General features: G+C 38.4%; 1 protein-coding gene across 2 annotated transcripts in view; it reads left to right on the plus strand.

Annotated features, from left to right (window-relative positions):
- The window catches only part of ube4b (ubiquitination factor E4B, UFD2 homolog (S. cerevisiae)), a 102,402-nt gene that overhangs the window by 57,520 nt on the left and 18,823 nt on the right, over window positions 1–26,059 (plus strand). For both annotated transcript variants that reach the window (XM_051930237.1, XM_028807804.2), the window contains 8 exons: window positions 3,952–4,068; window positions 4,990–5,088; window positions 7,326–7,439; window positions 11,276–11,474; window positions 13,698–13,836; window positions 14,101–14,200; window positions 20,590–20,717; window positions 22,640–22,738. In XM_051930237.1, coding sequence (XP_051786197.1) covers window positions 3,952–4,068; window positions 4,990–5,088; window positions 7,326–7,439; window positions 11,276–11,474; window positions 13,698–13,836; window positions 14,101–14,200; window positions 20,590–20,717; window positions 22,640–22,738 — 995 coding nt within the window. The remainder of the gene's footprint in view (window positions 1–3,951; window positions 4,069–4,989; window positions 5,089–7,325; window positions 7,440–11,275; window positions 11,475–13,697; window positions 13,837–14,100; window positions 14,201–20,589; window positions 20,718–22,639; window positions 22,739–26,059) is intronic.

Below are 26,059 nucleotides of genomic sequence, written 5' to 3' on the forward strand. Positions count from 1 at the left end.
GTATTGTGAATGCTGCTGAAGGAATAGGCCTTAGCATTTCTGCCAGACACAGGTGATTTCAGGTGCCTTATTGTTTGGTATCTGTTTTTTTGCTCACTCAACTTTGCCTACAATGGTGGCTGGCCTCTGCCCCACTGGTTCCTCACAGAGTGGTTCAGGGTTCTTTCCGTTGACATACAGCAGCTCTTCAGTATATTCTCACCTTCTGCTTCTATTGCCTTGCTGGTTGGTCAAAATCTTTCCATGCCTATCTTTATTTGTTCCTTTGTGCACAGAAAAGGGAGACTGAACCGTCCTTAATTGTGCAAAGAGATTTCTTATATGACTCTTCTTGGCTTCCTGTTCTAGACATTCGCATTGCGCATTCCAATATTCTTCTTTGTCTTTTTGCACTGCCCTTTAAAATTCTGGATTTAACTTCCTTGCCATGTCTCTGTTTCCAGCTGCTCTGGCTGCACTTCATTGGTTTGCGATTTTGATGATTTCTCCTGATAGCCACATGCTCCTTTTCTCCCATTTCTTGTACGGGATATGCTCTTATGCTGTTCCTATAATTGTGGACTAGAAGTCTTGCTGCAGTTTATCGAGCTTCTAGTCTGTGGTGTCTAGCAGTTAGAATATGTTGTTCACTTTAAGCTTATTACAGTACGCTTTATAGTTCAAGCAAAAATGTAATGCATATTGAGTATTAAGTAGATAGATAGATACTTTATTAATCCCAAGGGGATATTCACATACTCCAGCAGCAGCATACTAATAAAAAACAATATTAAATTAAAGAGTGGTAACAATGCAGGTATACAGACAGACAATAACTTTGAATAATGTTAACGTTTACCCCCCCTGGTGGAATTGAAGAGTTGCATAGTGTGGGGGAGGAACGATCCCTTCAGTCTCAGTGGAGCAGGAAAGTGACAGCAGTCTGTCGCTGAAGCTGCTCCTCTGTCTGTAGATGATACTGTTCAGTGGATGCAGTGGATTCTCCATTATTGACAGGAGCCTGCTCAGTGCCTGTCGCTCTGCCAGTGATGTCAAACTGTCCAACTCCATGTCTACAATAGAGCCTGCCTTCCTCACCAGTTTGTCCAGGCGTGAGGCGTCGTCCTTCTTTATGCTGCCTCCCCAGCACACCACCGCGTAGAAGTGGGCACTCGCCACAACCGTCTGATAGAACATCTGCAGCATCTTATTGCAGATGTTGAAGGACGCCAGCCTTCTAAGGAAGTATAGTTGGCTCTGTCCTTTCATACACAGAGCATCAGTATTGGCAGTCCAGTCCAATTTATCATCCAGCTGCACTCCCAGATATTTATAGGTCTGCACCCACTGCACACAGTCACCTCTGATTATCACAGGGTCCGTGAGGGGCCTGGTCCTCCTAAAATCCACCACCAGCTCCTTGGTTTTGCTGGTATTCAGTTGTAGGTGGTTTGAGTCGCACCATTTAACAAAGTCCTTGATTAGGTTTCTATACTCCTCCTCCTGCCTACTCCTGATGCAGCCCACAATAGCAGTGTCGTCAGCGAACTTTTGCATGTGGCAGGACTCAGAGTTGTATTGGAAGTCCGATGTATATAGGCTGAACAGGACCAGAGAAAATACAGTCCCCTGCGGCGTTCCTGTGTTGCTGACCACAATGTCAGACCTGCAGTTCCCGGGATGCACATACTGAGGTCTGTCTTTAAGATAGTCCACGATCCATGCTACCAGGTATGAATCTACTCCCATCTCTGCCAGGTTGTCCCTGAGGAGCAGAGGTTGGATGGTGTTGAAGGCGCTAGAGAAGTCCAGAAACATAATTCTTACAGCACCACTGTCTCTGTCAAAGAGGGAGAGGGATTGGTGTACCATCTATTCTATGTAAATGATGGCATCCTCCGCTCCCATCTTCTCCTGGTATGCGAACTGCAGAGGGTCAAGGGCGTGGCGGACCTGTGGCCTCAGGTGGTGAAGCAGCAGCCGCTCCATGGTTTTCATCACATGCGACGTCAGAGCGACAGGCCGGAAGTCATTCAGCTCACTAGGATGTGATACCTTTGGTACTGGGGTGATACAAGATGTTTTCCAAAGCCTTGGGACTCTCCCCTGTTCCAGGCTCAGGTTGAAGATGCGCTGTAGAGGACTCCCCAGCTCCAACGCACAGGCCTTCAGCAGTCATGGCAATACTCCATCTGGACCCGCTACTTTGCTGGCTCAGTCTCCTCAGCTCTCTGCTTACCTGGGCTGCTGTAATTGTGGGTTGGGGTAAACTCTCTCCTATGCTGGTATCAGCAGAAGGATGGGTGGAGGGTGCAGTACTCCGAGGTGAGAGTGGGTCAGGGTGGGCAAACCTGTTAAAAAAAGTTGTTCATCTGGTTTGCTCTCTCCACATCTCTCTTGATGGTGGCTCCCCGCTTCGAGCTGCAGCCAGTGATGATCTTCATCCCATCCCACACTTCCTTCATGCTGTTATTCTGCAACTTCTGCTCCAGCTTTCTCCTGTACTGCTCCTTCGCCACCCTGAGCTGGACTCTGATTTCCTTCTGCACGTGCTTGAGCTCATGCTGATCACCGCCTTTAAAAGCCCTTTTCTTCTGGTTCAAAAGGCCCTTGATGTCACTTGTAATCCATGTCTTATTGTTAGCATAGCAGCTTACTGTTCTTACAGGAACTACAATGTCCATACAGAAGTTAATGTAGTCAGTAGTGCAGTCAACAGCCTCCTCAGTGTTCTCACTCTGTGACCGCTGCAGGATATCCCAGTCCGTAGTTCCAAAGCAGTCTCTCAGAGCCTGCTCTGCCCCAGGGGACTACTTCCTGAATGAGCATGTGGTTGTAGGTAGCTCCCTCACTCTTGGTTTGTAGTGAGGCTGAAGCAGAACCAGGTTATGATCTGCTTTCCCAAGTGCAGGCAGCGGGGTGGCGCTGTATGCGTCTTTAACGTTTGCATACAGTAGGTCAATAGTCCTATTCCCCTGGGTGTTACAATCCACATACTGGGAAAAGGCAGGTAATGTTTTGTCTAGCGTTACATGGTTGAAGTCTCCAGCGATTAGCACAAGTGCCTCGGGGTGTTGTGTTTGTAATTTAGCCACATCGGAATGGATGATGTCACCCGCTATCTCCATGTCCGCCCGAGGAAGGATGTATACAATAACAACAATGACGTGTCCAAACTCTCTGGGCAAGTAATAGGTACGCAGAATTACGGCCAGCAGTTCGATGTCCCTGCAGCAAGTGGAGATTTTAACGTTAACATGTCCAGAGTTGCACCATCTTGTATTGACATAGAGAGTGAGTCCACCTCCTTTCCGCTTTCCGCAGGTATTTGCGTCTCTGTCTGCTGTAACTGTGCTAAACCCGGGTAGCTCCACGTTAGCATCTGGGATGTTAGTTGTTAGCCACGTTTCACTAAAACACAACAAACTGCATTCTCTGTAGGTCCTGGCATTTTTCACCAGCGCAGCCAGTTCGTCGATTTTATTTGGTAGTGAGTTCACATTTCCCAGGATCACAGAAGGCACCGAAGGTTTGTAGCGCCACTTTCTCGTTAAACGCTTGGCTTTTATCTTAGCGCCGGCTCTGCTGCCACAATACCGTCTTCTTACCTCGTCAGGTAAATAGGGAACCAAACCGGCGTGGGCATTTGTTCTCCGCGCTTGAAGTTGACAACTTGAATAGACGAGTCTCAACGTGTAAAAATCCATGTCCAAGTAGTAGAAAGTGTCCTGGGAATGAGTCCACATAAAAGAAAGTGATAGGAGTTAACAGTGAAATAGAGAAAAAGGTAGAAAAATAAAGTCATACATGGAGCTGCTGGAATAGCTGCCACTCGCAAGATTTCATCGTTTTAAACATAATTTATCCCCCTGAGGAAGGCCCTGAAAGTACTAAAAAGGAAGCAGGGCACACATGCATATAGAGTGAGGGTCTAATATTAATCATGATGGGTTTTTTTTTTCTTTCTTTCAGATTACATCATTGCCTCTCTGGTGTCCTGACTCTCTAAGCTCTGCTAGTGGACGAGAGTTGCAAAGACTATCATATCTTGGAGCCTTTTTCAGCTTGTCTGTATTTGCTGAAGATGATGTAAGTTGCAAATAGGTAAATGTATACTTAGACTTAAAACAAAATTATTGATACTGAATTGGCTTGTGGCAAGATGTGACCAAATTTTTCCTTCAGGTTATTCTGAAATTTTATGAGTATTTTTATATATGTTCAGCAATCTACTATATTCCTTTTGGCTTTGTTTAAGAAACTATATGTTACTACCATTAAACATGGATCAAAGAATATGTAGTATGATTTCTGGTACATTTTAGAGCATGAATGTGACAATATGATAGTTATTTACTAAAGTCTCTTCTGATTGTTTTATGTCAGCTTTCGTCTTGAGTAGTGAAAAAATTAGTTTCTGTAATTTAGCATATAATCTTTAAATTTGACATACAATACCCACTGTATAAAGCAATGACTTGAGATTAACTGCATAGAAAAACATTCAATTATGTACAGTGTAGCCCTAAATGTTACAAATATTTTACAGATGTAAGACAACAGTGTTCAAAGAAAACACCATTCTCTCGCACGGAACTGCAGAGGCATGTATTTTTAGTTGATTGTGAATACATTAATTTACTGAAAAGTGTTCTGCTGACATTTCAGTGCCATGTACAGTTTTGAGCAATTAATCTTTCATTCTGGATCTTTTACCTTTTTATTGTATTACATATTGTGCTTCAGTAATTTTTACTGGGCTGCCACACAGCAGTTCTTTTCTGTGATCCTCCTCTGGAATATGCTAGCTCAGAAAAGAAATTCATGAGTCACATATTCAAGAATTAAAGCTAAACTGTAGTGAAATCTAAAAGACCCTGTAGCCCATAATTGACTAGAGTCATACCTCCACGTTCCAGGTTGAAATGGTAAGGATTTTTATATTGCATAATAATTAATTGAATTATTGCATAAATAAGTCTCTCTCTCTCTTTTTTTTTTTATTTTTAGCCTAAAGTCGCAGACAAATACTTCTCTGGTCCTGCCATTACGTTGGAGAATACCAGAGTAGTTAGCCAGTCTTTGCAGCATTATCTGGAATCTGCAAGGGTATGTATCTACCCCCACCTGTTAAGAAATCAGTCCTAAACTTGTACTATTAATGATGAAAACTTTTTGAATTTTTCAGAAGATTTAGGAAAGGTAAATTTAACCAGGAGGTGTGAAAACTGTGGTCTGTTTGCAGTGCTGAAATATTTGAGCCCCCCTGACTTACAGATTTTCAAAATTGTTTATGCAAAGGCAGACACTATCTTAAGCCAAGCAGATTAAGGATTCGTCTTTTTTTCTTTTACAGCCATCAACCCATTAGGAGAAGAATGGCACTTTCCATTTAAGTTTCTAATATGTCTTGGTTAACCCTTTATACACTAAAAGGGTTTTTTTGCCATTATTTCACCTATATTATGTACCTAAAAATGAACAGCTATTGCTCTGCCTATCTAATAAAGGTGTTTCAAATAACTGAAGAATAGCGAGTGTAAGATTTAAGAATATCTTTACTATGAATAAAAACCTTTGTTTCACATCAATATCAACTGAATAAAATGCCAAAAAAGGTGTTAAGAATTTCTCACCAAAAAATGAATTTTACTGTTCATAAACAAGACATTTTATGATGCACAACCCTTGAATCAGTTTTCATTTGTGCTCCAGTCTGTCAGCTATCATTGTACCAAGTTTAGATTGCATATCCTATATCACTGCAAAGTTATACTGTTCAGCACAAGGTATGCACCTAAACATACAATTACGTACTCATCCAAACGTTTACTTTCAAAATTATACCAGTCCTTCGTACTATTACTGTGTATTGCTAGGCGCAGAAGAACCATACATTTTGTATAATAGATTGGCATCTAAGTGTTTAGTTTGTTTTTATTGATTTGTGTTTTTGTTGGGTTTTTTTTTTGTTTTTTTTAATCTTGCATTTCACATCTGGAATAAACTAAGAACATACATATACTTTCATTCCAACTTCTTCCAGTGCTGGGGGCAATGCCTTTCTTGGCAAACCTGGGCACAGGGCAGAAACATTCCTAGATGGGGCACACTCCTACAGTACACTCAGACCATCCACACAGTGTCCAGTCAGCCTGAAAAGCACATTTTTTGTCATGCATGTTGAAAGCTGGCATAATTAGAATCAATGGAGTTAAGTAGTGACATTCGATCGTCGGGAGGGGAGTTACTTCACTTGATACTGTGAGCAGCGATGAGGCATGGCATTGTATAGTGTGATTTGGTGACTTTGGATTTAAGAGCGGCCTTGTAAAACTCTGAACGGTGGCATGGTATGGTAAAAATACATTTTATGGAAGAACGGTTCCCTGTGAAAGTTAACACAGCTAGTGACATTCAGTCTATAGACTTGGGTTTGGGGTTCCTCACATGAAACTTAAAGCAGGCACAGCACAACAGTATGTCACTGGTACTCTAAGAAGTTGAAACTGATAAGAACACTGCTCAGAAAACTTACATAAGCAGAACTTACGACAGACGGCGTCCATATTTAGCAATTGAACCTATGACGCTTGAAGTGTAAGACTATGCCGCAATGCTTCAAAATTATACTAAGTATTGCTGGGGTTGAGTTCTTCCCCATATGAATGTTATCAATAGTCAAAATGGGATTAATAAAGTATCTATCTATCTATCTAACTGTGACTTAGTCTTCATATTCTGTATCACTAGCATTCAGTTACTCTTCTAATACTTACCTAACTGTATATTTTGTTTTTTTTTCTTTTTTAAAAGAAGTCATTTCCCTAGTTCAAACTTCAAGCCTTATTGCATATCATCCAAGCAATTTGCACGCACTCTCACAGTAGCTTGTGCTTAAAGATGTATAAAGATTAGCTGTCACATATGCAATATATTTCCTGCCTTTTATGCACAGCTGTGTCATGTAGTAAAAATTGCCATTTATAGACAACTATAAACTCCACGATCCAATAATCCTTCGCTGTATGTGGCTCAATGCAGGTGGGATATTTGATAAAAGCAGATTCACTTTGCTGTGATGTGGTGCTCACCTTGACATATATGTGCAAATTGCTTATTTTCCTAATGAAAGACAGCGTGGAAACGTAATAATTATTTGAAAGAAGATACCCTTGGGTATATAAAAATACCATTATTGCTTTTGACTGACTAGTGGGTTTATTGCAACATACACAAACATCTCTGAAGTATGGCGTACATAAGTGGTTAAACTACGTAATGTTAATTTGATTAAGATGAAAATGTTATTTTTTCTGATTTTTTTTTTTTTCCTTTTCTCCAAGGGTGATCTTTTTAAAATCTTGCATAATATTTTGCTCAATGGTGACACCAGAGAAGCAGCACTAAATTACATGGCTGCTATAGTGAATCGAAATATGAAAAAAGCCCAAATGCAGGTAAGCAATTGTTACTGATAAAAATCAAACTTTTTTGTGACACTTTGTTTATGCTCTATAATTAATGTTTCTTTGGCACATTGTATACAAGTACCAAGTGATTATAGAAATAATATATATCTCAACTCCTTCATATGCTACATTGTGCACAAAAATCATTTATAAATATACCTAAAGAAGAGCCATCTAAGCTACTTTAATTTGCCTTTTGTTAAACTTATTTAATATTTATTTGGAACTAACTAAAGTTCTTAAAAAAAGTATGAACCATTTGAAATATTCTGAATTCCTGCATGAAAGGTCTTAAAATATCTAATCTTCATATATGTAGCAATAATGGATGGACACTTTAAATAAATAGTACATACAAGTTTGTTATATCATTAGTTTAAAGAGGGGTTTCAGGGACCTCTGGAAATGTGCTAATTCAAACAGTTTAGCCAACAAAAAGCCGAGTACAGGAGTCACGGTCAGAAAACTGGAGATGAAAGACTGGTCAATTACAGTATTTTATATTTTATTCCATGTAACAAACAATTGACAACAATAAAGAAACAAACATGCTGTAGTAAAACAATATGGTGAAAAGCAAAGACTCTCGGGAACAGGGGTGTTTCTTTTGTGAATTGGGTAAAGTGTTTCACAGCTTTTGGGGCCTTGTAGCTAAAAGCTTGACCTCCCACTGTTATTTTATTAATCCTTACATTTTTTGGATGGCCACCATTTTGAGATCTTAATACAATCAATGGTAAGTTTAGATAGGCATGTCGGGGCTTTACCTTTAAGAGATTGTTATGTAAGACAAAGAATTTTGCAATTTAGCCCTAAGATTGACTGGAAGCCATTATAAAGACTTAAGAACTGTAATTATGTGGTTGTACTTTGTAGTTCTTGTAAAGATTCTTGCAGCAGTACTTTGAATTAACTGCAATATCTATCACGTGTTAAATTCTGGAGCTGGCACATGTAACAGGACCGAGTACTTGTATATCACAATATTTCAGTTTTTAATTTATGATGTCTACTACAAAAATTGGTATATTTCCAAAAAGACGTCAATGTGTGCATTTATAATTGTCCAGCAAAATGTGAAAACATTTGGAGAGTCTGAACAACATTTCAAGGTTCTGTACAGTGCATAGATTAAACACAATGCTTAAGTCTTGAGAGATAGAATCTCCTGTTTTCATTCTTTTGAAAAGAAAAAAAAAGTACTATGCAAAGATGCACATAGTTTAATTTCTTGAGTGCTTTCAGCGCAGTTGTACTGTAATAAATATGGTCACCTTTTAATGACATTTCAGCCAAAATTGAAAAAAACAAATACAGTATTTACATTTATTTGCTTGGCAGACGCTTTTATCCAAAGCAACTTACAAAAGTAAATAATTGAGTAACATTAGGCTAGGGTCTGTTTGTTCAGCAAATAAAACTTGATTTCCACAAGTGAAAAAGATACAATAACTAATAAATATACAACCTTGGATTACAATCAAATGATAAACCCATTGACCCAGGGACCTAAACAATGACTTTGTTAAATGGTGCGACTCAAACCACCTACACCAGAACACCAGCAAAACCAAGGAGCTGGTGGTGGATTTTAGGAGGCCCAGACCTCTCATGGACCCCGTGATCATCAGAGGTGACTGTGTGCAGATGGTGCAGACCTATAAATACCTGGGAGTGCAGCTGGATGATAAATTAGACTGGACTGCCAATACTGACGCTCTGTGTAAGAAAGGACAGAGCCAGTTATACTTCATAAGAAGGCTGGCGTCCTTCAACATCTGCAGTAAGATGCTGCAGATGTTCTATCAGACGGTTGTGGCAAGCGCCCTCTTCTACACGGTGGTGTGCTGGGGAGGCAGCATTAAAAAGAAAGACGCCTCTCGCCTGGACAAACTGGTGAGGAAGGCAGGCTCTATTGTTGGCATGGAGCTAGACAGTTTGACATCTGTGGCAGAGCGACGGGTGCTAAGCAGGCTTCTATCAATTATGGAGAATCCACTGCATCCACTAAACAGTGTCATCTCCAGACAGAAGAGCAGCTTCAGCGACAGACTGCTGTCAATGTCCTGCTCCACTGACAGACTGAGGAGATCGTTCCTCCCCCAAACTATGCGACTCTTCAATTCCACCCGGGGGGGGTAAACGTTAACATCATACAAAGTTATTGTCTGTTTTTACCTGCGTTATTATCAATCTTTTATTTAATATTGTTTTTTGTATCCGTATGCTGCTGCTGGAGAATGTGAATTTCCCCTTGGGATTAATAAAGTATCTGTCTATCTACTACTCAGTATTTGAACTTAATGCATACTGCTACAGGGAGCCAACATAGCAAACTGAAGAGAGGAGTGACATGTGCCCGTCTCAGCTGGTTAAATACAAGATAGGCTACTGCATTCTGGACCATCTGCAGAGTCTTGATAGCACAAGTGGATACTCCTGTCAGAAGCAAGTTGCAGTAATCCAGAAGGACCAGATCAAAGCCTGGACCATAAGTTATGCTGCATACTCTGTCAGATAAGGTCTGACCTTGCAAATATTGTACAGCATGAACCTGCATGAATGAGAAACAGTAGAAGTGTGGTCAGAAAAAGATAGCTCTCATCAATCACCACCCCAAAGTTGCGTAGTAGGTTTTAAGGACAGTGAGCCAAGCTGTACCATGATGGGGAGTTGAACAGACTGGCTGGCCAGGATCACAAGAAGCTTGTTTTTTTGCCAAATTGAGCTGTAGTTGGTGGTCCTTCATCCAGGTTGTGATATCGGTAACACATGCAGACACTCAAGCTGATACCGTATTGTCTTCCAGAGGGAACGACAGGTGCGTATGATCTGTATAGCACTGATAAGAGAAAACATGGGATTGGATGATGGAGCTCAGCGAGGTGGAGTGCAAAGAGGAGAGGACCCAGCACCAATCCTTTGGGCACCCCGTGTGTGTCTGATGCGCCTTTTTCTCGTCAGGAAACACTGTAGGATCAGCTTGAGATGTAGGACTCAAACCATCATAGAGCAGTTCCAATGATACTAAGGTCAGAGAGGGTAGCTAGAAGGATGTGATGGTTGACCATGTTAAAGGCAGAGGAGCAATCTAGCAGGATCAGGACCGATGACATGTTAGTAGCTCTAAACTGTGTGGTTTAAACCACAGTTAGTAGAGCATAGCAAGCATGTTTTAGTTGATGCTTATTTTTTGTTGCTTTTTTATTGTTACTTGATTGAAAAGTAATATTATTGGCAGTTTGTCCATTGTGACCACAAGTGGCCGCCAGAGAGTCCCAAAGCACAGACACAGTAAAGCACCATACATTGATAGGGTAAAATAAAGGATTTCTTTCCCAGGCACCACTTCTAAATCCACCCAATAACAAGCCATAATTATACAATAAATATACACAATAAACTGCCAGTTCTTTCACCCTCTCTACCTCTGAGTTTCAGTTGCTGCCTCTCGACTCTGACTCGTCCTTGTGTGGCAGCAGGCTTCCGGACCCAGGAATGCTTCCATTGTCATGTCACATCTTCTGGGAAGCACTTCAGGGCCATGATGAAAGTAGGGAGGTTCTCCCCTGACAGCACCCTCTATTGGAATGTAGGGACCTCAACATGGTTGCATTTCCAGACTCCATTTCCCAAGAACCCCTGTAGGTGTCCCAGCTGGGTTCCATTATGAGGACCACTGCCACCTTGTGTATGGGGGATGAACCTTTCCTGAATCACAGTGACATAAAAATTAAACTATAAAGGTTCTGACAAAGTTTGTGTCTCCTGAAATTTAAAATTGTTTCTTACACTTTGTCTTTTTTTTATCCTTCTTTCTTTAGACAGATGATAGACTTGTGTCAACAGATGGGTTTATGTTAAATTTCTTGTGGGTCCTTCAGCAGTTGAGCATGAAGATTAAGCTGGAAACTGTCGACCCCTTCTACGTTTTCCATCCCAGATGCAGATTAAGTGTGCCTCCTGATGAAACACGTCTCAGAGCCACCATGGAGGAACTAAAAAGCTGGTTGGCTGAGCTTCGTAAGTGTATTTGCCTTTTTGGCAGCATTCTTTTAAGATTATTTATTATAGACTGCTGGATTAATTTTTTTTTAATTATTAATTTAAACAGTGACAAGAAAATATTAATGTTACCTATGAATGAATTATCACAATAGTTAATGAAATCTGTCTGTTTACAAAAGGAAATCGCCATTAGCGTCCTCAAAAGTGCATTTGTCTTTCCATGTTTCATGATTGATAATCTGTCTTTTTTTCAAGAAAATCTTATATCAGCTGCAGAGTCAAAGTGCTGTTTGCCTGAACCATTTTAGTTTTATTTTTTATTCTCTATTTAATCTTCCACTATAATAAATGTACTCTAGCCTGATTAATTTAACTAGTTACCAATATAATAATAATCCAGGATGGATGGCAATATTTGTACAGTAAACCTGATTTAGCTGATCTTGATAATATTTACTTAAGCAATATTTCTATACAAAAAGTAATAATAACACAATACTCCTGGAATTTCTCATTTTCTAAACCACTTGAAAACATTGTTTTTCATATTAGTACTTATTGTGTGGCCAGGCTCATATTCACAATAATTTTGCCTAAATTAGAATTGGCCTAATTTATTCCAAACAAAATCTTTGTCACGTAATTTTCTCAGGACAGTGATTCTTACAGACATTGCACTGGGCACATAGTTACCTTGCTAGCTGTGTATTGTATCTTTAACCACAAATCTGACCAGTTAAATGTCTTTGTTGTAAAGCTAGTGAGTATGCCAAAGGATACTGGCCTGATAACCTGCTTTAGTTAAGTATGAACACTGTAATAGATAGCACCAGATGACAAATACTGTATTCTGAGAGAGGTGAGCAACTCTGTTAAGCAAGATTTTTTTTTTTATTCATTGCACCTCAATAACTTTGTTAACTGGGTTTAATATAAAATAGTAGTTCTTTGTATCATCTGAAGTTGTCCGCTGCCTTTTTGGTTGTCATTGTAGGCTTGATATGAGTAGTGCATTAATAACTTGCCTTAAATGATTTGAATGGCTGTGTAGTATCTTAGTTCTCTGGAGGAATTTAATGTGTTACTGTAATTGAATGATATGAATATGCATTCTAGCAGTGGCTTGAGAGAAGAGAATTTAAAAATATGATGGAAAAATACATTACCGTATTAAGCACCAAAGTTCAGCAACCTATTATTGATTCTATGAGATTCTGGCCTCCACACATACCTTAAATGTAATATTTATCTAATATTTCTTTTGTCTTTATATAATTCTATTTTGTTTATATTCATTACAGTAGTACCATTATCTAGTCACTGTGTACATTATTGCCAGTATTTAATGGTTAGGAATCTGGTACCAATACAGGAGGAATTATGGTTTGCCATTACAATCATTGAGCTATTCAGAATTTAGCTTGCTGTGCTGCCAAGGAAAAAAAACATTTACTTGACATTTGAAAAGTTCTATGAGATTATTATTTATAATGTATTTTCTTATTTTCTAAACTTTCTCCTTTGATTGTAGTGAAACTGCCTTTAAACAACCATATTAACAAAGGAGTAATTTCTGAATTGTTAGGGCCTACACAACCAATCACACTTAGAAGCCCAGGAGCAATGTTGGTAGGAAGGCTAGAATCAACTAGTACCAAGCTACTCTTATAGAATACATTACTCCTCAATCTGTGCAAAATGCAAATTATAATTGCAATCTCTGCATACCTGTCTAAGCTCAGACCTTCTAAAATCTATGAAGAGAGACTTGGACTATGTTCTTTATGTTGTCTCTTGATATCTATTTTTACTATGCTGTTTAAGGTCTTGGGCATTTTTGGTAGGCCCATCATCGATATATTTCCATCTTTGGCATTATTCAGGATTGTGCAACTTTCCTGACCAGTAATTCTATTGTAGAGACCTTTATTAGCATCCACACTAATCTTGCTTAGCTGGAAAAGTCTGCATCACTTTGTCCACCAAAAAAGAAATCAAAGATTTTAGGCTTTGTGCCCCATAGTGAGAAATGTTTTATTTGTTATGTAGTGACTGTTTTATTCTGTATTTTTCCCATTGTTTTATACAGGGCATAGTCAGTTTGGTTTATTACAGTGCTCACTTCATTTGTTTTTTGTCTCCTGTGTAACATTAGTAAATTTACAAAATCCAATTCAATGAAATTCATATAACTTCTTGTGTTAATGTGTGTGTTTTATTTTATAATTTGTTAAACAGATGATGATCCGTTAAAGTTCACCGAGCCAAAATTCCCCACAGAGTGCTTTTTTCTAACATTGCACACTCATCATTTGTCAATACTCCCTGGCTGTCGACGCTACATTAGACGGTTAAGGGCCATTAGGGACTTGAACAGGTAAGTTATTTCTCTGGCCTGTTTTTGTTTCCTTAAAATTTTAATATTTATTCTGCATTCACATTGAGGAAATCTGAATCAAGTATATTTGTTTTTATGTTTTAGTTTTTGTTAAAGTTTTATGTGTTAACTGTGAGATTTCCTACTTTGTATTGCTGTGTAAAATAAAATATTATTATTAAGGTTATCAGTATTAAAGCTGCTTAATATAGATTATTGGGGTGCACATGGTATTGCAGTCTTCATTTCTTCCATAACCTACAGGACTGTAGAAGACCTGAAAAACAGTGAGAACCAATGGAAAGATTCTCCCCTTGCAACAAGACACCGAGAAATGTTAAAAAGGTGTAAAACTCAACTTAAGGTATGTGTGAATTCTTTGTTTGTTTAAGTGGCATGTTTTGTACTGCCACCAAGTTGTTAATATGTATTTCAAAAGAAATTATATTTACATCTTGTTTATTCTTGTTACATCTTCTTTCCAGCTACATCCAACTTTCATCCCCAGCTATCTAAAACAATTTTTATTTGCATTGCTGAAGCATCATTGGATGTTATTTAGTGCTGTAATTATTAGCATTTCCCAAATTTTCAGCTGTTGATACATGATTTTTGTTTTCCCCAAATGTTACTGGTACATTCCGATGTGATTTTAAAGAAAAACTATTAATGTAATATATTTCTTGATTACAATGTCCAGCTGCTTAGAAGCTGACTTAAAAAAAAATCTGGTGATTTTATAATATACTGAAAGGGCAACATACAGCACGAACTTAAAAATAGCAACAGAATGTAAAATATCAAGGTAGTTCGTGGGTAAGTTTATGCTCATATAAAATTTTGGTGTTTTATTTGATGAGTATTCTTAACAGACAAGGGCATCTCAGCTTTCTTCCCAGTTTGGCATCTTTTCTCATCCTATAGTGTTCTTTCCGTTAAGCCAGAGGTAGTGAGAAATGTACAGGTAAGTTTGTTGCACAAAGAAAGCAAAGTGATATTGATTGATTTGTCTAAATATGTTGAGAATTAGGTGATGGTTTTTTGTCTTTAAATATTTTTGAACAAATGCTTCATCTTTTCATGCTTCAAAGATCATGAAATAATACATTTTGCAAAGGTTTTCTGGATTTGTTCAAATGTTGTTCACATATGTAGTGTGCTTTAAATGTACATGTACAAACTGTTAAACCTTTTTACTACTGGGTGTAATGTTTGCCCAAAGTAGCAAACATTCATCTTCATTATGTTATAGTCATTCTAAAGCAAAACTGATATTGACCAAGTATGGTTCCATATTGTCTTGTGTAACTCTAAAATGATATACTGTATTGTATATAGAGAACATTTTTATTATTTATTTTGATGCATCTTATCAGTGACTGACACTGGGCGTACCTGCAGCAGTTTTGTCCTTGAGTTTATTTTTGAGCCAACTTAATCCATTACAAAATGGCAAGGATGAAGCACCTTTTTACTGCAGCCTTGAACAAAGGCTAGAAAAGCCAGATAAAATACCAGCCCAGACACATCTCCAAGACACATGCCCACATTCCACCATACAGGAACAATTTAGAGTAACTTTTGGCATGTGGGGATCAACTAAACTATCTGAGAACTTTCCAGTAAGGAAGGGAAAGAGTATATAATGCTATACAGTGACTAGGATTCAAAACTGGAATGATCAAGTTACAGTGCTAACCACTGTGCCACCATGATGCTTACTGATGATAATTCCAGGTTAAAACACACACACCAACAAACATTTCGGTCTACATGTACAGTGTAATAATGATGATGATGATAAGGATGAAGTATCAGTTTTGAGAGTTTGCCTGATAAATTCATCAGTTAATGCGATAGATACCTATGAGATATTAAGGTTTTTTAAGTACAGTGGACCCTTGACTTACGAACTCAATTCGTTCGCGAGGGCTGGTTGTAACTCAAGTTGGTTGTAAGTCAAGACTATTTTTCCCATAAGAAATAATGGAAATACCCATAATGCGTTCCGAACCTCCCACTGCAACACTTACTTAACCTTTTCATAATAAAAAAAGGGTTGTATAATGTGCAAAATTTACCAAAACACCAATAAGTTTTCTAATGTACTAACCAAAAAGTAATAAAAAGTGCCTAGCCTACCAGAAACAACAATTTCATACTGTACTCACCATTTAATTTGACATATTTGGGCTGCAGGAAGGGAGGAGGATGATAATGAAACTGAAGGCTTTTTAAAGGCTTTCTTTAACTTGCGCTCAGGCATTTGCAATCATTTCAATAGCTTCTTTTGCGTTAATTTTAATCTCCTCCTACCTACAAGTTATTCTGACGAGAATTTTTCTCAGCATTTCCTTGCGATGATACAAGGAACTGTTTCTGAACTCTTCTGAGACCCTCCCCACTCAATGGGAACGACATGCTGAAGTGCGTCCTGAAGCGCGATTGCCGCGACTGTGGAAGCTTGCTTGTCCATTGCCGGGCAGGGATATCACATGCATATCACCCATCGATATCTTTTCTGTTTTCTTTGGCTGAGAGACTCAGCACAGCCGGCTTTTGCCCCAGCAACAGATAAACAGTCTTCCATACGGAGTTTGGACTTTGGCATGTCTTCTAGTTGGGGGAGGTCCCAGGAGAGTTTACAAACCTGACATTTTATTGAATGAGTGCCGCATTAATAGGAATGTTTCTGTTTGTTTACAATCGCGCAAGCGGATACACGTGACCGCATTCAGGTCGTAACACAAGATGTTGGTCGTAAATCAAAATAAAAATTTTGGTCGTAAATCAAGTTGTTCGCATGTCAAGCCGGTCGTATATCAAGGGTCGACTGTAACTTCATTTATTGCTTGAAATTTAAAAAATGAACTTTAGCTCTTTAGCATTTTAGAATTTGTGAGGTATTGCAACTGGTTGTGCTGCTACTGTACTATAAAGAGAATTTTATTTATGTCCATTTCAGTATTTAAGTAATGGGTTGTGTGAGGCTGGAATCTGTTCTATCTATCTATCTATCTATCTATCTATCTATCTATCTATCTATCTATCTATCTATCTATCTATCTATCTATCTATCTATCTATCTATCTATCTATCATATAGTGTCTTTCATATCTATCTATCTCTCTCTCTCTCTTTCTCTCTCTCTCTCTCTCTCTCTCTCTCTATCTCTCTATCTCTCTGTCTATCTCTCTGTCTATCTCTCTGTCTATCTCTCTATCTCTCTCTCTCTCTCTCTCTCTCTCTCTCTCTCTCTCTCTCTCTCTCTCTCTCTCTCTCTATATATATATATATATATATATATATATATATATATATATATATATATATATATATATATAATATATTTCAGCCTGTCTGTCTGTTGGTTGGTTGGTACGTTTACATCAGTGTTTTGATTGGCTGAACGAAGCACTGGGAAGCGAGTGACCAATCGGATTAAAAGAAAAGCTGAAGGAAGTCACTCGACTGAAGAAGACGCAAAAAGATATAAGATTTTGGATATTTCAAGTGCTCAAACTACACCTCAAGAATTGCCAAAAACAAAGAAACCAAAAAGAATTTTTACTGAAGAACAAAAACTGTGGAATAAACAGCGACGTGCAGTACGACAAGCACCAAAGAGTGTTCAAATCTCGCAGCAGAGACAAAATGAACGGCAACGAGTTGCAGCTTACAGAAGCAACCGCACGGAAGAACAAACACAATTGGTTCACGAAATTGACCGTCTGCGATTTCAACAAAAACGTTCTACTGCCACTGAAATTGAAGTTGCTGAAAGACGTGAACATGAACGGCAACGACAACAAGAAAGTTGATCAAACGCAACTCAAGTTGAAATTGTTGAGAGAAGAGAACAAGAACGTTTACGACAACGAGAGAATCGTTTAAATGCAACTCAAGGTGAAATTGTCGAAAGAAGAGAGCAAGAGCGACAAAGACTACGAGAAAATAGACTTCATGAAAACGAGGAAGATGCAAATTCAAGACGTCAACAAGGTCGCATTCCAATTCGAGAAAGTCGAGCAAATGCATCTGAAATTCAAGCTCAACTTCGAAGAAACACTGTATATTGCCTTATCTCGAGCAACTTCAAGAAAGAAGATCAAGCTCTTAGTTTCAAAAGATTGCCACGAGGATCAAGATGGTCTTTGCATCAATAATGTAGTGTACCCAGGGATATCCACTTAAATACTTGAATAAACATAGTTTACATATTCGTTAAGTATGCATTGATTGTGTTAATGATTCATAATTTTATTTTCCATCCATCCATCCATTTTCCAACCCGCTGAATCCGAACACAGGGTCACGGGGGTCTGCTGGAGCCAATCCCAGCCAACACAGGGCACAAGGCAGGAACCAATCCTGGGCAGGGTGCCAACCCACCGCAGGACTAATTTTATTTTGATAATGATAAGTCGTTCATTTTATGGCATGTAACACTTTTATACATGACTTAAACTAGAAACAACTTTCATTATGTTTATTATTGCCTTGGAACTAAGATCCATACAGCTCAGGTGGTAGAGTGCACACTACCCTTGGTCGGTGGTTGGATGCTGGAACAAAGTTAGGACCTAACACCACCTACTGTCCGCCTGGGTTCGAATCCCGATTCGTCGTGTGGCACAAATAACAAAAAACATTTTATTACTAAATTTAATCATGGTACAAATAATTTTGCACTTAATGACTTTTACCCTGCAACACTGATAAAAGTCGCCTGCAGTCCGTCCTTGACGGGCACAACTACCTTGTTACTGGAAAATATTGCTTACATTGCGTATAGGTGAATGGAATCGTTGTGTTTTTCTGTCTGTCTAAGAAAATACTGTGATCCTAAAAAAACAGTGTGGCAGTATTAGCAGTGTAATCTTGAATATTTCGTACCTGTACCAATTGTGCTTTAGTCAGTTTTGTATTACTGATGCATAGCAGAAAAATCTTGTGCGTTAACATTATTGGAAGATTCTTGTGGGCATATGAGGTTTCATTGAACCACAGGTTATATATATATATATATATATATATATATATATAACCAGCCACCCTACCTGACATAGACAGGCAGACACAAGTTCGAGTGCAGTATACACATTTTATTCATGTGGGGCAGCACTTTTACTTCACTCCCCATAGCACAGAACAACAAAACAAAGCACCACACAGTCAGTCCTTTCTGTATTCTTTCCCTTCCTTCTCTTTCTCTGCCACCTCCACTCCTCTCTCAGCATGCTTTGTTCTCCACCTCCCAACTCTGGCTCCCCCTAATAGAGTGAGGCAGCTCCTTTTATTCAGTTCCTGGGAGTGCTCCAGGTGCCTCATCAGTATTACCTGGAATCACTCCGAGGTGTGGTGGAAGTCCACTGTAGTGCTCTGCACCTCTCCTTGTCTGCCCCCAATGAATCCAACCGGGCTGTACCAGACTCCCAAATCCTGGCATACCCTGTATGAATCTGTGGTGTCACAGCCACCCAGGAGGGCTGCCCTCTAGTGTCCCGGGGGAGGTAGTGCCTTAGAGATGCTCTCTCCCCTGGTCCTTCCATCTTGCTGGCGTCCCGGCCAGGTAATGGCTGAGGCTACCCATCACAATCTAATATATAATTACAAGGTACACCTTTTCTGCAGCCTTGTTCAATTTTAAAGTTTATTCCAAATTTTATGTCTGAAAATGTCATTATGCCAACAGACTCAATCTTAATCCTCGTTTGTTTTATAATTATTCCATTACATTTCATGCAGTAAAATAAATATAATAAGAAAGACTGCATTATTTAAGCAGCTGACTACATTTCTGCATCACAGATGGCACAGAGAAAATAAATGAACACAAGAAAAAACGAAATGTAAGGACTAAAATTTTGCTCTAAAATGGTATCTTCTACTCAGTTCTTTTACTTCATAAAATGAGAATTGCACAAAATGTGATAATAAAGGAAAGTTGCATTAAAATGCTTTCCTTATTTTGTCTGTAATTTTTTCAGAAACAAGTTTTATTTTGATATGTTTTTCTGATTAAATACTGTATATAGATGCTTTTAAGTAAATGTATTATTTGCATTAGATAGTAAATTTTGCAGAAATTGTAACAAAGACTACCTTGTGTAGTACACTAGGTTCATTGATGAAACTGCTCTTAATGAGATTATGTTGAATTAAGTTGAATATTAAGCATTTGCTTATTGAATAGTGTGCAGTTCTACATATTACTTTTAATTGTACTTTCAACTGCCCCTGCTGGATGTTTTATAATTTCAGCAGTGTGTTTGTCTGATCTTTAGCATCTTCTTTAGATAATATGATCAGGAAATCTAGGAAAAGCATGTTAATACTTTCATAACACTTCCCATCAGCAGCATTTGACAGCATTGTCATTTTTACCCTGTCCACAGTTGCTACTTTAAAATAAGTCAACCTGTAGTCTTAGTCAGTGTGGTTGTTAAGGAAAGAGTCTAGTTGTCAGTCATGTTCTGCAAGGTGCCTAATAAAAACATAACACAGAATCTGGTAAAATCATAATATGCATGCTTTTTTAATGTTTTTGAAATAACGTTGTAACTATGAATTTTGCATTTTCAGTTGAATACAAGTGATTTTTACCACTGTGTACTTTTTTTGGAGTCCACCAGAAATCACAGTTTGGATTAAAAATCCCCCAAAACCAAATGTTCATATCTGCTTTATGATAGAATAATGTATCAGGATCCAATGGATTCTTCTTTTAATAGTGCTTTTTCCCCCTCCCAGAAATTAGTACGGTGCAAGGCCTGTGCAGATGCTGGTTTGCTGGATGAGAACCTTTTAAGAAGGTGTTTACAGTTTTATGGAATGGTTATTCAGCTGATACTACGTATTATTGATTCTGCCTATCCAAAGTAAGTTTTCACAACGACTGCAACTAATTGTGTATATCTTGGAATGTTTTCCTTAAATATTCTCAGAGTGTCCTATTTTTTGTGTGTTCTCGTGTTGCACTTGCCAGGTATTTTAAATGCGCACTCTTACATGTTTTCCAACAGTCAATGAAAAATGCAAACCCTTCCAATATTTGCTTACATACAGGCATATATTTTTATTTAAACTTTGAAAAGTGTCTATGTGACAGACTATAGGTCATATGTGAATTTAGGAAACATGATGAAGTAATATATTATTTCTTTAAATATTTTTTTAATCTGGCACTACTTTGTTATGGGAAATAAAGCACACATCAGTACATCACACTACTTTAGTTCAGTTTCATTACTTGAGAAGTGAACCCTAATATTTGTAGTAGCATTAGAATGTTTCATTTTTAAAATATATTATTTCACTGTATGTACAGTGATACGGTTCATGACAATACAAAATGACAGTGTTGACTATCACAATGAATTATTTGTCTTTTTATGCTCAGGCAAACAAGTTATTTTAGGTGAGACTTTCCTCTTAATAAAAATACTTGGGACCAACAATTCAGAGTAACGGGGATTGTGGAAGAGAGGTGAAAAGAGAGTGCAGGAAGGGTGGAATGGGTGGAGAAGAGTGTCAGGAGTAATTTGTGACACAGGTATCAGCAAGAGTAAAGGGAAGGTCTACAGGACAGTAGTGAGACCAGCTGTGTTATATGGGTTGGAGACGGTGGCACTGACCCGAAAGCTGGAGACAGAGCTGGAGGTGGCAGAGTTAAAGATGTTAAGATTTGAACTGTGTGTGATGAGGATGGATAGGATTAGAAATGAGGACATGAGAGGGTCAGCTCAAGTTGGACGGTTGGGAGACAAAGTCAGAGAGGCGAGATTGTGTTGGTTTGGACATGTGCAGAGGACAGATGCTGGGTATATTGGGAAAAGGATGTTAAGGATACAGCTGTGAAGCAAGAGGAAAAGAGGAAGGCTTAAGAGAAGGTCTATGGATGTGGCGAGAGAGGACATGCAGGTGGTGGGTGTAACAGAGCAAGATACAGAAGACAGGAAGATATGGAAGAAGGTGATCCACTGTGGCAACCCCTAACAGGAGCAGCCGAAAGAAGAAAAAGAAAAAGAAATATCCTCGGTATAGGATAAGATAAAACCATAGTACAAATGGTGTGATTCTTCTTTCTTTTTGACTAATTCAGTCTGAGTATGGAAAATTTGTAATTCAATTAAATTTCAGCTTCAAGCAGACCTGTCAGCCAGAGGGTAAAAGCAACCCTAGTTTGTAATATTGCAGAGTACTTGATTTTCAAATGACATTCCTTGAAAATTGTTTGTTTTAATTAAAACCCTTTCTTGACTATAACACTTAGAAACCAAAATAACCTCAAATGCTGAACTTAAATGAGAACAGATTAGTTTATATTAAAATCTCAACAGCAGTTCTAACATTTGTTTAGTACCACTAAAGATGATGTTTAAGTTTGACTTCCAAGCACCAATAAATGTAGGACTTGATTAATTCTCACAGAGTTTATGCATGTCCCCACCCCAGTGTATCAAAACATATTGTAATGCTATACTGTATTGCATGCACCACTCCTGCCACATCTAATGGTTCACCTGCTATAGCTGCTTCTGCCTTTTATGGCTGCCTTCTACAGGCAAGTAAATTGTGACCAACTGCCTCCAGCGTCTAGGTAGAAGCTATTGAACACATTTGTGATGCAGTTCAGTTCCATGTAACAATTTTTTTCTGTGTGGGTTCCAACCTTCTGCTGCTGTAAGAAGTATACTTCAATCAGTTATAACATCCCAGTGGCTTTGATAATCATGTTAGTACACCATTATTTTAATTTCAGCACACAACCTGCTAATTTAATTCTTTTTTGTATTCTCAGTATAACACTACCTTTACACCCTGATATTCCTAAAGTGTTTGCTGCTCTGCCTGAGTTTTACATTGAAGATGTTGCTGAATTTCTTCTGTTTGTTGTACAGTAAGTATTGTAATGATTTAGGTAAAACATTCTCAATTGACCTTGTCATTACACTAAAGCTTTAGCTCATTCTGTGCTTTCTATCCTTGGTCTTAAAGGGGAACAGCCACAGTTTGCTGTCTTTTATTAGAGAAAATTACTTTTTCATGTGGAAGCTTTGAAAAACTCGTATCATTTTGTCATGTGTACATACAGTATTAAAATGAAATTCATACTCACATATCTCTTCAGAACAGTTGGCAAAATATAATTAAAAATAAACAATGTATATATACATACACCTTGTGACATATATACAATGTACAATGTATACATATATTTGCAGTTTCTGTATATTTATACACTTTACACGTTACTGTATTTTAATTTTTATAATTGACTGTTGAGCCAACTTACAACCTGTGTGTAAAAATTGTCTTTGAATCTACTAGTGTGATTGCCAATGGTAATCGGCACACTACTCAGTGGACTGTCTGTGTTGAGGGTCAGTATTAAAGATGTAATGATGCGAATCTGTCCATGCTAAGGTCTGTTGGTTAGAAAGCTCAAAATTCAGTTATAGAGGGTGGCACTAAGTTTTTATTTGAGTACTTTGGTGGTCAGATTTGCATGTACAGCAGTGTTGAATGCTGAGCTGCAATCTATAAATCGGATTCTAGCTTAGCAGTTTGTATTATGTAGATACAGTGCATCCGGAAAGTATTCACAGCGCATCACTTTTTCCACATTTTGTTATGTTACAGCCTTATTCCAAAATGGATTAAATTAATTTTTTTCCTCAGAATTCTACACACAACACCCCATAATGACAACGTGAAAAAAGTTTACTTGAGGTTTTTGCAAATTTATTAAAAATAAAAAAATTGAGAAAGCACATGTACATAAGTATTCACAGCCTTTGCCGTGAAGCTCGAAATTGAGCTCAGGTGCATCCTGTTTCCCCTGATCATCCTTGAGATGTTTCTGCAGCTTAATTGGAGTCCACCTGTGGTAAATTCAGTTAATTGGACATGATTTGGAAAGGCACACACCTGTCTATATAAGGTCCCACAGTTGACAGTTCATGTCAGAGCACAAACCAAGCATGAAGTCAAAGGAATTGTCTGTAGACCTCTGAGACAGGATTGTCTCGAGACACATATCTGGGGAAGGTTACAGAAAAATTTCTGCTGCTTTGAAGGTCCCAATGAGCACAGTGGCCTCCATCATCCGTAAGTGGAAGAAGTTCGAAACCACCAGGACTCTTCCTAGAGCTGGTCGGCCATCTAAACTGAGCGATCGGGGGAGGAGGGCCTTAGTCAGGGAGGTGACCAAGAACCCGATGGTCACTCTGTCAGAGCTCCAGAGGTCCTCTGTGGAGAGAGGAGAACCTTCCAGAAGGACAACCATTTCTGCAGCAATCCACCAATCAGGCCTGTATGGTAGAGTGGCCAGACGAAAGCCACTCCTTAGTAAAAGGCACATGGCAGCCCGCCTGGAGTTTGCCAAAAGGCACCTGAAGGACTCTGACCATGAGAAAGAAAATTCTCTGGTCTGATGAGACAAAGATTGAATTCTTTGGTGTGAATGCCAGGCGTCACGTTTGGAGGAAACCTGGCACCATCCCTACATTGAAGCATGGTGGTGGCAGCATCATGCTGTGGGGATGTTTTTCAACAGCAGGAACTGAGAGACTAGTCAGGATAAAGGGAAAGATGACTGCAGCAATGTACAGAGACATCTTGGATGAAAACCTGCTCCAGAGCGCTCTTGACCTCAGACTGGGGCGACGGTTCATCTTTCAGCAGGACAACGACCCTAAGCACACAGTTAAGATATCAAAGGAGTTGCTTCAGGACAACTCAGTGAATGTCCTTGAGTGGCCCAGCCAGAGCCCAGACTTGAATCCGATTGAACATCTCTGGAGAGATCTTAAAATGGCTGTGCACCGACGCTTTCCATCCAACCTGATGGAGCTTGAGAGGTGCTGCAAAGAGGAATGGGCGAAACTGGCCAAGGATAGGTGTGCCAAGCTTGTGGCATCATATTCAACAAGACTTGAGGCTGTAATTGCTGCCAAAGGTGCATCGACAAAGTATTGAGCAAAGGCTATGAATACTTATGTACATGTGATTTCTTAGTTTTTTTATTTTTAATAAATTTGCAAAAACCTGAAGTAAACTTTTTTCACGTTGTCATTGTGGGGTGTTGTGTGTAGAATTCTGAGGAAAAAAATGAATTTAATCCATTTTGGAATATGGCTGTAACATAACAAAATGTGGAAAAAGTGATGCGCTGTGAATACTTTCTGGATGCACTGTATGTCATGATGGTATAAAGTGTTGGGGATATGGCATCCTGTGTGGATCAGTTGTTATGATATGTAAAGTGAACATTACTATCAGGAATGTTTTGTTTATTGTGTTGTGGAACCATTTGTGCATGAAACCATGCAGCTATACTTGTATAATTTTCCAGAGAAGAATGGACCAGTGACATCACTGGTCTTATATTGATCTGTTAGAAGAATTCAGAATCTCAAGAAAAACTGGACTGTTCCCCTTTAAAAATGTATGCTTGTATACAATATTCCTACAGTACATACTTAGGTATTCATTTTAAAAACTGAATGAAATTTTTATTTTTAGATTTTCAGTGTGATCATAAAGCTTTGCCGTTCTATTTCACTTTGTTGAATTTCTGTCAAGAAATGAATTGATACATACTTCAGGGAATAATGAAGAAGGGGGTGTCACTTATCTGGTGGAAACTAAATTTGATGCAGTTTATAGGAACATACAAATACCATAACATACACCTTCAGAGCCTTGCAGCTTTGCATTTGTTTTTCCGGCATTTTTTAATTTCTGTCCATAGTAGTGTTTTTATATTAAGTGCATCTTTGTAATTCAAGTATGTTGGCATTAAATAATTAGATCAATAGAACAAAAGCTGCCCTTTAACATTTCATCCCCAATATTTTTCATCATAGATCATTTAAACACCTTTTTTGATCACCATCCTTTTATTTGAAGCTATGTATCAAATTATTATGAGCTAGGAAATTTTACTGGATGGTTCTTACATGTGAATAACGAAATATAAGTAAATTCCAGAAATTATTTTCCTATACTCTTTGTGTGAAAGGCTTTTAAATAAGTTGTCAGAAATGTAAATGCTAAGCTATTATAATTAAGAAGGATTAGTCTATATTTAACAACAAAAGCAATATTAAATTTTTTGTTATGTAAGTAGAGAACAAAGACTTGGTTTATTTACTGTGTACTGGTGGTGCTAGAAAAAAGCTAAAGCAAAGTAGGAAGTGGTAGCTATGCAGACTTT

This window comes from Erpetoichthys calabaricus, chromosome 8 (assembly GCF_900747795.2).
Source record: "Erpetoichthys calabaricus chromosome 8, fErpCal1.3, whole genome shotgun sequence".
Taxonomy (NCBI): domain Eukaryota; kingdom Metazoa; phylum Chordata; class Cladistia; order Polypteriformes; family Polypteridae; genus Erpetoichthys; species Erpetoichthys calabaricus.